Consider the following 14748-nt stretch of genomic DNA (forward strand, 5'->3'; position numbering starts at 1 on the left):
TGCTCAAACCGTTTCATCATTTCATCTGCCCAGTTTCCATTCAATTCTGCCATAGAATTAAGTGCTAGTTGTCTGGTTGAAACATGAACTTCTAGCACCTCATCACTGACTGTTTTGTATTTTATTAAACTGACTATCTGCACTTTTACTGGAGGTTCAATCAACAAATTGTTTGGAATTTGTTCAATGGCGTCTTGCACACTGGACTGCACATTTTGAGGATCCGTTACTTGTAATTCAACGGTGTCAAATACTGTCGATAAAGATTCTAATACAGAGTCTTCCATCGCTGTGAGTTTGATTTTATAACTCAAAATAAAAATATAAATTAAAAAAATGAAGTTGCTTAGAATTCTTTCTCAGAGCTTCCATTTTTGTTAACACTATAAAATCTGAAATAAAAAATCATTTAACATTTGTACCACGTGGAACTAATTGTAATTCCTCTTTTACAAAGGCTCTTTGCGGTGCTGGTTCTCTCAAGTAATATATAGGTGGATTTGTCTCTACTACTCTCTTGATTTCATGAATGTCAATACTCCAGATTGGATCCGTTGCACGCTTCCTGCTGTCACCCTCAGCTTCACCGGGTGCATATAAATATCTGACTTTCTGATTGAAAGGTAGTAATGCCACTGGTGTTGTTGACTTTGGAGCAACAGGTATTGTTTTCTGTTTGATTGCATCAACTGGTCTTAACCCTGTAGCTTTAAATACCTCCAGATTCATTGCTCTAAGTACTGATGGTAATCTTTTGACCCATTCAGTGTTACGCAATTTACTTTCTGTGTCCAAAAATTCCTGATGGTACTGATATGAAAACAGTTTTTCTGCCAACTGTTTGTTAAAGCTCTCAACAATAGCCTGTGACCTGTGGTTTCCTGGAATACCTCTCTTCACTGTAACATGATGTTTTAACAGAAGCTGGTTGACAGCTCCTTTAAACTCCTTACCATCATCGCACTGAATCATTCTGGGATACTTTAGTGGTCCACGTCTGTAAATTTCTTGCAGGGCAACAGCTGTAGCTATAGCACTTTTCTCTGTCAACGGTTCAGCATCTTTGTATCTTGTTGCAACATCAACTACAGTCAGTGCATACTTATATTTCTTCCTTCTGACTGTGTCATGCGGTAAATACAGCAGGTCTATTTGATGAGTGTCATTCGGTTTAATGTTAACAAAGTGTGGTCGTGTAATTTTTCTTGGTGCAGGTAAATAGATCTGCCAAACTGCCTGCTTTGACAACCATTTCTTTGCTATATCTTGAGAAACACCTGCTGCGTCACTGAGCTTGTCAATAGCAGTTCTTCCTTTCCAGTATCCTTTTGGGGAATAATATATTTTAGATAACAAAGCATCACTCATGGTTTTTTAAATGACAGAATATTAAGATTTGACAGCACGCGCAATAAAGTAAACAACAGCCATACCAATAACAATGAAAACAATCTCGCCCACCTTCTGCTCTTCTGAAGGCTGATAAAAGTCACCCAGTTTTGGAGGAGCACTTGTCTTCATTTTCTTTCCAGTTACGAGATAGTATTCTTGAATGGCTGCATCAACATTGGCAAAGGTTTTGTTTGCATGTCCTTGCTGCCTGAGTTTATCATTCATAAAGTCTAACTGCGCAATTCGTTTCTTCTCGTATTCATCCTGTGCTTTCGCCAGTTGTTCCATGGCTTTGTTGTGCCTTTCCCTCTCTTCACCATTTTGCAGTTTAGAAAACAAATAGTTGCTGCCAGAAAATGCAAGCGCATTTACAATCGCACCTCCCACCATCATAACCAAGCTAGCCATTTTATTGTCTTACATGTTTATATTTTCTGGAATAATTCCTTGCTTCACCAAAAAGTCTTTTGTTGCAAAGGAAGCTGTCACAACACCAATTAGTTTAGCACCGTCTTCGAAGTCTAACTTTCCCAAGTCGGCTGGTTTCATTCTGAGGAGACTTTTACCCAGCATTGTGTAACCTACACTCAAGCCTCCAATCACTGCAGCGTGATAAACTAGATTAACTATTGTCTTTTCAGAACTCATTTTTATGTTATCAAAATTAAAATATTAAAATTATTCCATATGAAATGAATCCACTGCAGGTACTACTGTGGGCTTTTTTATTGTTTGTACTGCTTTGTTTGTTGGTTTTGGTGTTTCTGATTTTGGTGTTTCTGATTTTGGTGTTTCTGACACTTTATATTTGCCTTGCCAAAGTTTGTAAAGCAAGTATCCACCTCCTCCAACAACAGCTGCTACAGCTACTTTTCTGTATGATAGAAATGAAGATTTTAATTCTTGATCAGTTTGTGTGACCTTAGTCACTTCAGGAATGTTTGGCGTCTGCTCAACTTCAGACATAATGTTCTGCTTTGCCTTTTGATTTAACTTTTTTTGTCTGTTCCATTCGGCTAGTTTTTTTCCTGCTTCTACTCTACCAGGTTTCTTTGTCACTGTGTTCACTTCTGGTATTTTCGTCTGCTCCACTGTCTGCTTCAACTGATCTGTCATCTTTTTTATTCTGAAAATTAATGTGTTTGAAAGTAATTAATCCAGCAACAAATGGTACTAATAAAGCACCAAATCGATAATACAGGCCACAGGCAAGAGATTCGAGGGACTTGGAAACAACAGGGTCATGAGTTAGATCATGTGTTAAGTCTTCCTCCGAGTCGAGAGGTGTAAAATGTCCAAAAATCTTTGTGTACAAACCTATAACAGTCTGTCCAATACTTCTAACCATCTTAGAACCAAGCACTGATTCATACCGTCCATGATACTTTTCTATATCTTCTGAGGAAAGATGTTGTACTTCTTCCACAGTTAACTGCTGCCCAAGGTAGTGTTTTGTTTTTCCACAAACAGCAAGTGAATACAATCTTTCTTTTTTATCAGGTATAGTCCTACTGTCACAGATTTCAATATCTGTAGCAGTCTGCATCAGCAATTCATCACAGTTCATTTTATTTTGATGCAGAATAAAATTAAAATCTAGTAATTAAACTTGAGTAAGAACTTAGGTAGGAACTTAACAAGAACTTAGGTAGGAACTTAACAAGAACTTAGGTAGGAACTTGAGTAAGAACTTAGGTAGGAACTTGACAAGAACTTGGGTAGGAACTTGTGTAAGAACTTAGTAAGAACTTAACAAGAACTTGTGTAAGAACTTGACAAGAACTTGACAAGAACTTGACAAGAACTTAGTAAAAACTTGACAAGGACTTGTGTAAGAACTTGAGTAAGAACTTGACAAGAACTTGAGTAAGAACTTGACAAGAACTTAGCAAGGATTTCTACAAACATACATACTGAACTGGTTGATCAGTTTTTAAAACCAGTTTCGAGTGCTTAGAAGATTTCAGATTATTCTTTATTCTTTCTCTCTCCTGTTTGTTTTCAATGACATCATTTTCTCGAAGACACTCTTCAAAACTGTCACGGTCCTTTGAATAGAACAATGTTATTGTTTTGAGTTGCTCTCTAAAGTCTTTCAGAACTGCATTGTATTTTTGTGTTAATATCCAAACTGATATTAATGCATGTCGTCCACTGAATGCAAGCTTTGCTAGTGCACTTTTCTTTCTAACAATGTCACGTTCTGCTGCACAGTCATCAATAATAAACAGTGTGGGCGTGTTCTGAAAAAGATCGAAATAATGCTCCAAGCAAACATTTAGACGATCAGAAGGATTTACAATAAATATATTTTGATCAGACCATATGAATTTTCTCTCCTTGTATGTTCTGTTATGCTTTATGGTTGGACAGAATATGACTATGTGTTCAAAGTGATTTATGTAAACGGTCTGTAATAAATCCAAAACATATCTTGTTTTGCCGCAACCTGTTGCCCCACAAATCAAAGAACAGTGTGGATCTTTTGGAAGAAAATCTAGATACTTCATTTTAACACGTTCAATAAACAATATCCTGTAATCTGCTTTCAGAGATGTTTAACTGCGCATCTGACACAACAAACACGTAGATCTTAACTGATTTACTACTACTCCCTACTTCCTTTTCAATTTGTATTGTGATTCCTTCTGATCCGTTTTCAATTCGCCTTCCACTTCCATGCAGTTTGTTGTCGTCAGTTGTTCTGAGATCCAGCCATAACGCATATTTATTTGTCAAGAAATCTTCTACGCCAACACCGTGTAAATGTAGATCTTTAGCCACAAGATCAGATGTTGGGTCTTTCAATCTTCCTCCAGTAAAGTACTTTCTTGCTTCATCATAGTGTTGGTATGGCAGCATGCCAGATGCAAATATTTGGTTTGGCTGCCCTTCAATTGTGCAATATACTCTATTGATTAGTGGATTGTAAAACTTTTCTATTTGCCTTTCATATGGATCTTTTGGTTCCTCAAACAACATAAGTATTCCCTTCATTGACCTAGCTGGTGTATTCAAGTTAATGTTCCAGATTGGATCAGCCTGGCTTTTTGAAAGTGTACTGTGATTCAACACTCTTTCATAATAGATAGGCAGCTTAGAACTGTACTGATTTTCTATAAGTCTAGCCAGTTCGGGATGGTTTACAACATCAAACTCTAAAGAAATTCCAGACACCTTATACTTTGCTTCCGGGTCTTGTGAAAGCATAACACGATCATAACTATTGAAAGTCAGGTCGTATGACAGCCTGTCACGCAATGCTCCTTGATAGAAGGGAGGATGTGAATTTATGAGTTCAAAGTCAAGTGGAATACAAAATTTGTTTCCAAAAGCAACATTGACAGCGTTATCTTTTTTGTTATTGTCAGCTTTATCTCCTGCTCCTATTCTAACTTTTATCCCATTGTCTGACTGAATCCCTTGAAACACTCTGTTTTTCTTTTCATTGTCAGTCAACCAATTATCTGCATAAACTAAAAATACATCTGCATTATTCAATGACATCACTTCCCGCCCTTCCAGTTTGACAGTAATCTTCCTCACAATTGCTCTTCCTACATTATAAGCCAAAGTCCTATTTGCATCTGAGCCAGATTCTAATTCTAATTTGAATGATAGTCTTACAGTGCCTGGTACAATAACATCGTTCTTACCTAGATTAGGAAACCTAACAGTAAGTATTTCATTCTGATCAATAGTAGAAGGATTATTTGTGACTATAACTGTTTGCCTTATTCCTTTTACCCCGAGAGGTTCTTTCAGCCTTCTGTAAGGATCAAGAACAGAACCGAACGATTGTGCCATCTTTTTTTATTTTCAAAATAAAAAATAAGTTACAAATGGCAGAAGGTGGATTTGAAGATTTATTTGAGCCAGCGGACGACATGAGCGAAGCAATCCCTTTGGTTCCCTACCATCATTCACTGCATTATGAGGTGGCACGACATGAACTTCTGGAAGGTAAAGTTAGAGATTTCTACAAAAGTTTAGGAGAAGAACCTGATGTTTTAGATCCAAACCAGTTCAAAATGGAAGCAAATCATTTATATACAACTAGCGATAAAGGAGAAAAAGTCCAACTTACATATAAATCTAATCCTGCTAAGTTTCTATCAAAAGTTTCACTAAAACAAAAACTTACTGCTAATCGACTTAGGCAATTAGATATTGCGCCTAGCACACGGTCATCACCTTCCCATGTTGTTTCCTTACTTCAACAAGCAGAACTAGGACTACCAACTGCTACTCAAATAGAATCTGTTCCATTGCAAGATCTTAATAAACTTGCAGATGAGGCTGATCAACTTATACAAGAGATAGAGACTTCTTTTTCTGAGGAAACTTCACTGAAGACTCCACATGAACTATTACCTATGAGAGAAATAGAAGCCCTTAATCAATCACTACAAACCATCAGAGGTGAAATAGCAAATAATCTGTCAAAACTAGGTCAGCTGGATGAAGATATAAACAAAGAGAAACAAAAACTTGCTGATGCTGATGATTTGAACCTAGAACAAGAAGTAAAAAACAGAATTTCTAAGCGTTTAAAAGATTTGCAGGAGGAGAAAGCCATAAGGTTAGAAGTTCTAAGTAACAATAGAGAACAACTGAGAACACAGGTCAGCAGAATAAAAAATACAATTCAAAGAATCCTTTACGAAGACACAACTCTTGCTGAAAGAATTAGAACGCTTTTCAGAGAGCAGGGAATCACAATAGCTAGTATACTAACTGCGTTAGGATTTGCAATAAGCACATTAGTGTTAACACTCACAGGTGGCACTGTCACACCTCCACCTCCACCTTCACCTTCATCTCCATCTGATCCGGGATGGGTAAAGAAACAACTCAAACACATTGCAGAACTATTAAAGAAAATAGCAGCAAAAGCTTTGGATGCACTTCCAGGAATCATTGGTTCAATTGTTAGCTGGCTGTTATCTTTTGCAGGTAAAGTTGTTGGTTTCATGGCTGAACATCTCTGGACTCTAATAGTTTTAATTGCAGGTGTTCTGCTAACGAGAATAAAGCAAAAGTAAGCCTACACCCACTCCACCAATTACTAGAGCAGTCTTCTGCGATTCATGATCATCACTAATACTAACAGCTTGATCATCACTAGTGACAGAATGATCTTCACCTGCAGCGTGATCTTCACTTGTCACGCTTTGTTTCTGTTCATTGTGATATGGCTGTAGCATCGTTCTGATTTCTGAATTCAGTTCTTCACCCTTTCCAAGCGGCTGGGTGTCACTAGCAATAATGATTTCATTGTTATAATTTGTTATTGTTCCAATCTGCAGCTGGAGATCAGAAGGTAACATGTAAAGGCAGTTACCAACAGCAAAGTCAACTTTTGATTTTGCATAACGGAGAGAGTCTTGATACCTTTTGATGCTGGAAGGCAGATCAACTGCAGAGTTTATGACATCTTCTAAATTTGATAACAACTGTTTCTGTGCATCAAACCCTGTGCTTGTTCTCATTATGTTTGATCGTGTCTGTGCCTGCGAGCCTAGCAAGCACCACGCATATGTTCGGATAGATTCATTGATCCTTTCAACACCTGATCCAGTGAAACCTTTGCCGGTGTCTAATATAAAAGTAGTCCATGCATTGTGGTGCTCTTGTTCTATTGATCCTAACTGTACCTGCACATTTGAAGAAAAAGATGTATGACCTGGCCAGTAATCAAAATTATACCTCCTGTGGACACCCCATAAATATAGTGTTCCCATGCCATGGTTTTTGTCTTGCTTTTGCCTAAAGTCGGTCTTAAAATCTATATTGAATTCATTGCAGAGACGCTCATACACTTTCATGTTTATCCTATTGTTGAATGGGTTCCAGCTCTTTTCATGCGGCATTGGTGCCTGAAGTTCAGACAAGATTCTCCTGCACTGATAGTAAACGTGAAATGTGTACACACACTTTGTCAGTAAGTTTGAATTATTCATGTGGTCTGCATAGGACACTCCACATCCTGTGGTTGCACAGAATATTGCAAAGTTTAACTGATTCTGATAGAACTGAATTGGGTGAGAGTTCCACATCTTTGGAACACTATCATTTTTGATTGGGGGATTTAGGTAAGAATGGAATGGGTCAGGCACTTTAACGCGAATGGATTCTGTTTCTGTTACAGCAAAGTCCAACTCATGGAAAGAAATAGTCTTTGGATTGTAATATGGTCCAGTTTTGTATTTAACGTCTTTGTTGAATTTATACTGAATCATTTTTGTTGTTGAATAAAAAATGTTTATCACACTAACAAATGTGAAGACTGGTGTGCCAGTTAAACTTGCAAACCCTATCAACAATCAAAATGGAGGAATGAAAGTTGCACTGCATGAAATTATGTACAAGGTTACTTGGTATAATATCAGTAAAAAAAAGAATAACAACTGGGTTAGAATTAATGGTAAAACACATTCTGTAGAAGATGGTTACTATGACTTCTGCACTTTAGAGAAAGAATTGTTTGCTCCAGTAGGTATTACAGCGAGTTTAAATCATGCAAGTCTCATTGCTACTCTTACTTTGCCCAAAACTAGAGAAGTAAACGTTTACTTTCCAACCAAACTCCTTGATATGCTTGGAATTACAAAAATATACAAGGGAACACGTCCCATTGACATGGATGTTAACAGTGTACTGTTTGTTCACATGAGAGAGCTTAACACATCCTATAATCTGTTTAATGATCAGCGTTCTGATCTGCTTAGAATTCTTCCACCGAGTGATGCCTCTTTTTGTAAAATGCACGTGCCAACATTTAAGACACTTCAGTTCAAGGACTTGGAGGAAGGGTGTCATGAATTCCTACACATTGATCTGAAAAATCAAAGTGGACAACCAGTTGATTGTTTGTTTAACATTACATTGGAAATAGTTCCATAAAATATTGAGTATTAAAATGTCGAGTGGACCTACAATAGCTTATCCTGTTGCATGTTCAACTATAGAGTTGAAAGATTTAGCAGACGCTATCGACTTTGAGAGCAATGCTGAAGTTGGTGCAGTGTATGCATTCGAGTTTACAGACACTGGTCATTACAAGAGAAAGGAAATCGACGATGAAAAGAAACCAAGATTTCTCAAACTAGGTCAAATCCGTGATGTTAATGTACCTGATCCAATTGTCGATGACACATACTACATGTGGAAACATCAGAATAAAAAATGGGTACTTAGTCCTGTTATGAAAAAGATTGACTGGGAAATGAAGTTTGAATTTGTGAGTCCATACACTCTTGTTGGAAAAGACGACACATTCCGTAAGTCAATCAATGCTGGACCACTAATTGTTAGCCTTGTTCCTGCGATTAACAGCAGGGGAGAAGTTGCAGTTAAACCTTTCCATAAGAACAACTATCTCATTCACAGAAAACAAAGTGTTGAAAAGGACGCTGACACCATTGTCGATTTTATACCCAAGCTTCCAATAGGGCAGAATGCAACTATGATATTTGATATAGTTGTCAGGAAAAGGGAAGAAACCACAAACACTGTTCTAATGAGAGGAATAAATCTCAACTGGAGACCATTAAATGTTGAAGAAGTCAGAGTATTTATTGCTGTTCAAAAGGATTCTAACACAATAAAGAAACAGACGTCAAACCAAAATGTTGTTGTTAACGCAGATATAAATAATTTAACAGAAATAAGAAGTATTAATCTTACTTATCTTGATTTGATTGCTTTCTACTATACAGATAAGGTGTTAAGCAATGAACAGCTTCAAAGCTTAGCAGAAACACTGGCCAGTGAGAATTAAGATAAATATTTTATATTTTGCATTAAAAAGATGACTAGCAGTGTGAAGCTTTATCCTAATATTGATGAAAGTGCAGCAGAAAGTCAACAATTCAGACTGGCACACATTAGTAATATACAAAAACAACTAGAAGATGAATTAGAAAAATATTCTCGCGCTAGACGTAAGTACTCAACAACTTACAACAGCCTTTCTAATGCCAGCACTGGTTCTACTATCCTTGCATCAGCTGCAGGTGTAACGGGAACAATTCTGTTAGCTACCGGAGTAGGGACTCCAGTTTCTCTAATCCTAGGTGGTGTCGCAGCAGCAGTTGGTGGTTTATCATTTATAGCATCAGCTATAATGAAAAAAATTGTGAAAAAGCTTGAAAAACACGAATCCATTTCCACTCTTGCATCATCAAAATTATCTAGCCTAAAACTGTCTATCAGTAAAGCACTTGAAGATTCAAAAGTTTCTGACGAAGAATTCAAACAGATACAAACAGACTTTGATGACTACAAAAGTAAGAAAGCAAGTATTCAAACAAAAACACGAGCTGAATATAACAAGCCAATCGATATAGAAGATCTGAAAAAGCAGTTTTTAAAAAAGGGGATTCAAATAGGACGGGAAGAAAAAGTAAAAATAGAATCACTTGTAAAGAGTTAACTATTCGTTTAGACAGTCACGTTGCATGTATCAGATATAATTCTAACAGTGAAAGAACATATGAAGTAAAGTTTGTAAATGAGAGAGCGTATTGAGCTTAAGAATGTTGTATAAGAGAAAGGGAGAATGTACGTTCTGGGTTACTGATTCCGACAGACCCGGCATTGGTTCAAAACAACCTTACTTTACTGTATTTTTTTTTTGTATGGATTTATGCAGTATTTTTCTGATTTTGTCGCATGTTTCATTTTAGTAAAAGTTTAGTCCAGAAGCCTATTTTGCGTTAATATTTAGGGTCTGTCGGAATCGGTGAGCCAGAACGTACATTCTCCCTTTCTCTCTCTCCAATGCTCTTCCTGCTGACATGCAGTGACACCTGACACCCCACAGAGTTTAGCCAGCTACCCCTCCACCCCCCCCCCCCCCCCTCCCTCTCTCTCTCACTCCCTCCAGCCATGTACTGTTGGGCTGTGGCCAGAGAGGTCAGCTCTAACTGTTCACTCAGAGCAAAACCAGTTGACTGTGTCGTAACTTTTGACACAGCAAGACAACTGAAGGGTTCACAGATTAGGCAACCGACTCACTGGTCAAGGCTGAGGGGAAACAAGAGTATCTTGTCAATGAAAGAGGTTACACACGATGCTGAGAACTGTGGCCGGTTTTTCACTCTCTTTCGCTCAGGACCTTCATCGACTGTGGTTTCTGTTGTTTACGTCCAACAGACAAGAATAAAGAGCACAGTGCAGTTTCATGTTGGCATCTTCGCATGTACTCCACTCCTGACCAAAACTACCCCCCCCCCCCCCCCCTCCTGATGGGTACAGGTGCACTCAAGTTACCAGTGACTGTCGTCACGCCATTGCGGCTGTGATCTTTGCACCAAGAGCCGGACTGCTCTGTTATCGATTTTGTTGTGGTGAAAATTTGACGATGGTCTGTCCGTACATTGGAGGTATGACCTGCTGTTGGGACCGAAAATGAGTGTCCGTGTCCACGTTTTGCAGGTGTCCGTTTAAGGGGGGGCAAATATAGAAGGAAAACACTCCGTGCCGAGCAAATGTGTCCGTACATGTCAGGTGTCCGCTCACGCCGGGGGCCGTACATTGCAGGGACTGCTGTATGTTTCAGAATTCAGTAACCGTTCAAATCTGATACCAGCCCATTACACAAAACTCTCAAACTTGCAGAATTTCTTCTTGGTCACCCATGGGAAAAAAAGGGCACAAAACTTCAATGTATAAACCCTGGACATTTTTGGACACAATTACATTATCATTTTACAAAAACAAAGATTGTCTTGCACTAGTGCGCTGTAAAAAAAACACTTCCTTGGACTACCCCCTGTTTACGACTTTGGAAAAACCTTGAAAATTAGGTCGTAAAAAGGGGGGGTCTTAAAAGGGGGTTTGAGTTTTTGGCCGGTCGGTCATGAATTTGGTTGCAGTGTATGTACTGTCATGTTTACACACAAACACACAGTTGCAGTTTACTGTCATATCAAAACACACACACACACACACACACACACACACACACCCAAACACATTACAGCAGAACAACTTGAACTCAAATTTCAAAGAAAATTTACTCATGGCGTAATGCTTGCTCCCCGCTGAGTGAAGCACATTTGACATTGTGGCGCAACCAGTAAAATCCGAATGTCCTAACTCGATAGAAAGCATAACGACTTTTCTCCCGAATCATCTTTCCGCTCATATGAATGATTCGTCGCCTTGCATCGCTAAACTTCACCACGATCGTTGAGGTCTTCGTACAGGCTCCTCTCTTTGCGTACTTTCGCTTCGTTATCCTTCTCACCATCTAGATAACACCGAGTCATTATCCTTGACGACACACAGGATTTTCGTATTCCCGACTCCCAAGGAAGTCGCCGCGGATTGCCACTTCGCTCGATTAGTGATTACTTTATTAGCTCTCTACTCAAGAGTCGGCGTTTTTCTTTTTCTTTCGCGAATCTTCGTTTGTCAACAAGACAGTCGTCGTGACAAGATAGCGTGCAGAAAACCCCCCAGATGTATCAGGATCTCGCGCGCGCGAGATTTCGTTTTTATTTCTTCTTGCGATAGTTGGAGGAGCGAGAGCCGCCATGTTGTGTTTTCGTCTGCTCGAAATATGCGCAAAAGTCGTAAATTATCCCAAAAAGCTCGGTCGTAAGTCGCGTTTTGGGTCATTATCCTTGACGATACACAGGATTTGCGTCTTCCCGACTCCTAAGGAAGTCGCCGCGGATTCTATCGTGCGCGAGATTTAGGTTTTTTTCCGTCTCACGATAGTTCGAGGAGCAAGAGCCGGCATGTATTGTTTTCGTCTGCTCGACTTCAAATGCCCGAAAGTCGTAATTCATCCCCAAAAGCTCGGTCGTAAGTCGCGTTTTGGGGTGAGTCGTTCACTGGGGGTTCATTATAATAGTAGAATGCATCCGTGGTAGCAAAATCGGTCGTAAAAAGGGGGTGGTCGTAAAAAGGGGGTGGTCGTAAACAGGGGGGTCGCTAAGGGGGAGTTCTACTGTATACGCTTTTTTCAAGAATGAAGTAATTAACCTTCACTTACCATCAGGGCCAGGCTTTTGGGCGTCAGGAGCTGAAAAAAGCAAGAAAAAAAAGCCTAAAGCGATCTCTCAAATGCATGAAATTATGACGTTTTTCTAATTCACCAACTTGCCAAGAAGCTATCAACATAAAAATAATAATGTACATTTCAGTCATCACCTCAGCACACACATGAGGCAGCTGCGATTTACAAATAAACATGTGGACAGATAAATACATGTACTAAAATAATCTAGCCACATATTTTGTGAACCATTAAACTCATAAAAAATTGCAAGAATACAGAAGTTATTACTTAAGACCATTTAGTGATGAACATACACTTTCAAGAATTCTACACACACATGTTGTAGTCCTTCGTTTGTCTTTATGTTACATGTACCACCACTGCAATTTCTCCATGTGAGATAATAAAGTTTACCGTACTTTCCGGGTGACAAGGCGCTTCGTTATCTAAGACGCACCCCCTTCTTTTTAAAAAAAATTGTAATCCAGTCACCCATTGGACGCAGGGGGCCGATAGGGCGCACCAAAATGACCCAGTTTTTGCCATGAGAGGTGGTTCCCCTGTCATATCTGAGAGAGGAAACACTTCCTGCATCGGGGTCAGTGACCGGTCAGTGACCGACTTTAACTGAGGGAAACTATGTGTGCTCTGTGTGTGCGGCCAGATCAAAGGCATTGTGATAGCTGGGTGGCCTTGTTAAAAGACACGACCTTCTTCCCAGGGGTCAATGACCCAGTTTTTGCCATGAGAGGTGGTTCCCCTGTCATATCTGAGAGAGGAAACACTTCCTGCATCGGGGTCAGTGACCGGTCAGTGACCGAGTTTAACAGAGTGGAAATCTGTGTGTGCGGCCAGATCAAAGGCAGGGCAGTACCTAGTAGCTGAAACATGCATTATCACAAGTTGTTTGACTGGTACTCAAGCGGTCTCTTTGATTTTTTTCGTATTTCATACACGGATTAGGCGCTTCGTTATACAAGACGCAGGGGTCGAACTCGAGGAAAAAAGTCGCGCCTTATGACCCGGAAAGTACGGTATTTGATTTGATTTGATTTGATTTGATTGAATCTTCATATCTCCACGAAAACAAACTAATCACTCACAACAGAGGCCGCAGAACTTGGCACAGTTGACCTGTGCCCAGAAGGGGTAGTCTGTGCACACTGACTTTTCTGTTACATATATATAGAAGCAGACTGACCACACAACAAACTCACAACAGAGGCCGCAGAACTTGGCGCAGTTGACCTGTGCCCAGGAGGGGTAGTCTGTGCACACTGACTTTTCTGTTACATATCTGTATAGAAGCAGATATTGACCACAAAACAAACTCACAACAGAGGCTGCAAAACTTGGCACAGTTGACCTGTGCCCAGGAGAGGTAGTCAGTGCACACTGAGTCTCCATGGTCAGCGCAGTCCACCACCTCATCACTGCATGAAGTATTCTGAGGAGTCCTGTCTGTAAGAACCAAATGATAGAGGTAGTCATTTCAAAACGCTCCTACCGAGTCATTATATCTTCAACAAGTATATGCCGACGGCTGTATCAATTAATTATGAAAGTCATTAATGTTGGAAAAAACTTCTGTTTAAATAGTTGACATTGTTACCCCTTTCAGGGTAAAAAATATTTAGTGCCCCCCCCCCCCCCCCCCCATATGCTTATCCCCATCAAGGCATTATTGCACAAAATAACACACTACCCCTACCAATTTACCTGTGCCTGTTATTCAAGCAATGGTACGTACTTACCCAACTAAAACAAACAAAAAGCAATGGTGAACAGTGTTGTTCCCAGGCTCAGAGGACAATTAATATGTCATTGAAAAGGTCCAAATGTCCTGACTGCAAAAAAAAGTCTGCCAGAAGACTTCCTACATGTCAAAACTATCGGAGGGTCAACCAGAAAGGGACCAGATAAATACGTCAGATCAAAAAAGTATGGGGCAGTGATCGAAGACAGAGGGTTGAGAACAGCACTGGTACATGTATACTGGTCCAACTCAAACAAACAATCAAAAACAGCCCAAGGTTGCAACTCACCCACACCCCGTCCACTGAGGGTACCAGAGCCGGTGAAGCTGCCAGTCTGCGTGTTGAACTCACACACTGGTTCCCTGCAACACTGGCCAGGCTTCTGCACCAAGTTACACTCCGCCGGTAGTTTTGGGTAGTCAGGGCAACTGTAACCAATGGCAACATAGTTATTCACTCTGGTTCACTGCAGCACTTGCCAGGCTTTTGTGCCTAGCACACGGGTCATTTCGGGTACATGTCATGAAAACTGTAAGGCCAAGAACAAAATCCTCAATGTTTCTGATTACTCAACCAACACGATTT

The 14748-nt window shown here is 39.7% G+C and overlaps 1 protein-coding gene across 1 annotated transcript in view; it reads right to left on the reverse strand.

Annotated features, from left to right (window-relative positions):
* The window catches only part of LOC138978297 (uncharacterized), an 86483-nt gene that overhangs the window by 53507 nt on the left and 18228 nt on the right, over positions 1 to 14748 (reverse strand). Inside the window, exons 17-19 of the mRNA XM_070351018.1 lie at positions 14452 to 14591; positions 13742 to 13867; positions 12401 to 12430 (exon numbers count right to left, since the gene is read on the reverse strand). Of these exons, the coding sequence (XP_070207119.1) occupies positions 12401 to 12430; positions 13742 to 13867; positions 14452 to 14591 (296 nt within the window). The remainder of the gene's footprint in view (positions 1 to 12400; positions 12431 to 13741; positions 13868 to 14451; positions 14592 to 14748) is intronic.

Source organism: Littorina saxatilis, linkage group LG1 (genome assembly GCF_037325665.1).
Source record: "Littorina saxatilis isolate snail1 linkage group LG1, US_GU_Lsax_2.0, whole genome shotgun sequence".
In the NCBI taxonomy this organism is placed as follows: domain Eukaryota; kingdom Metazoa; phylum Mollusca; class Gastropoda; order Littorinimorpha; family Littorinidae; genus Littorina; species Littorina saxatilis.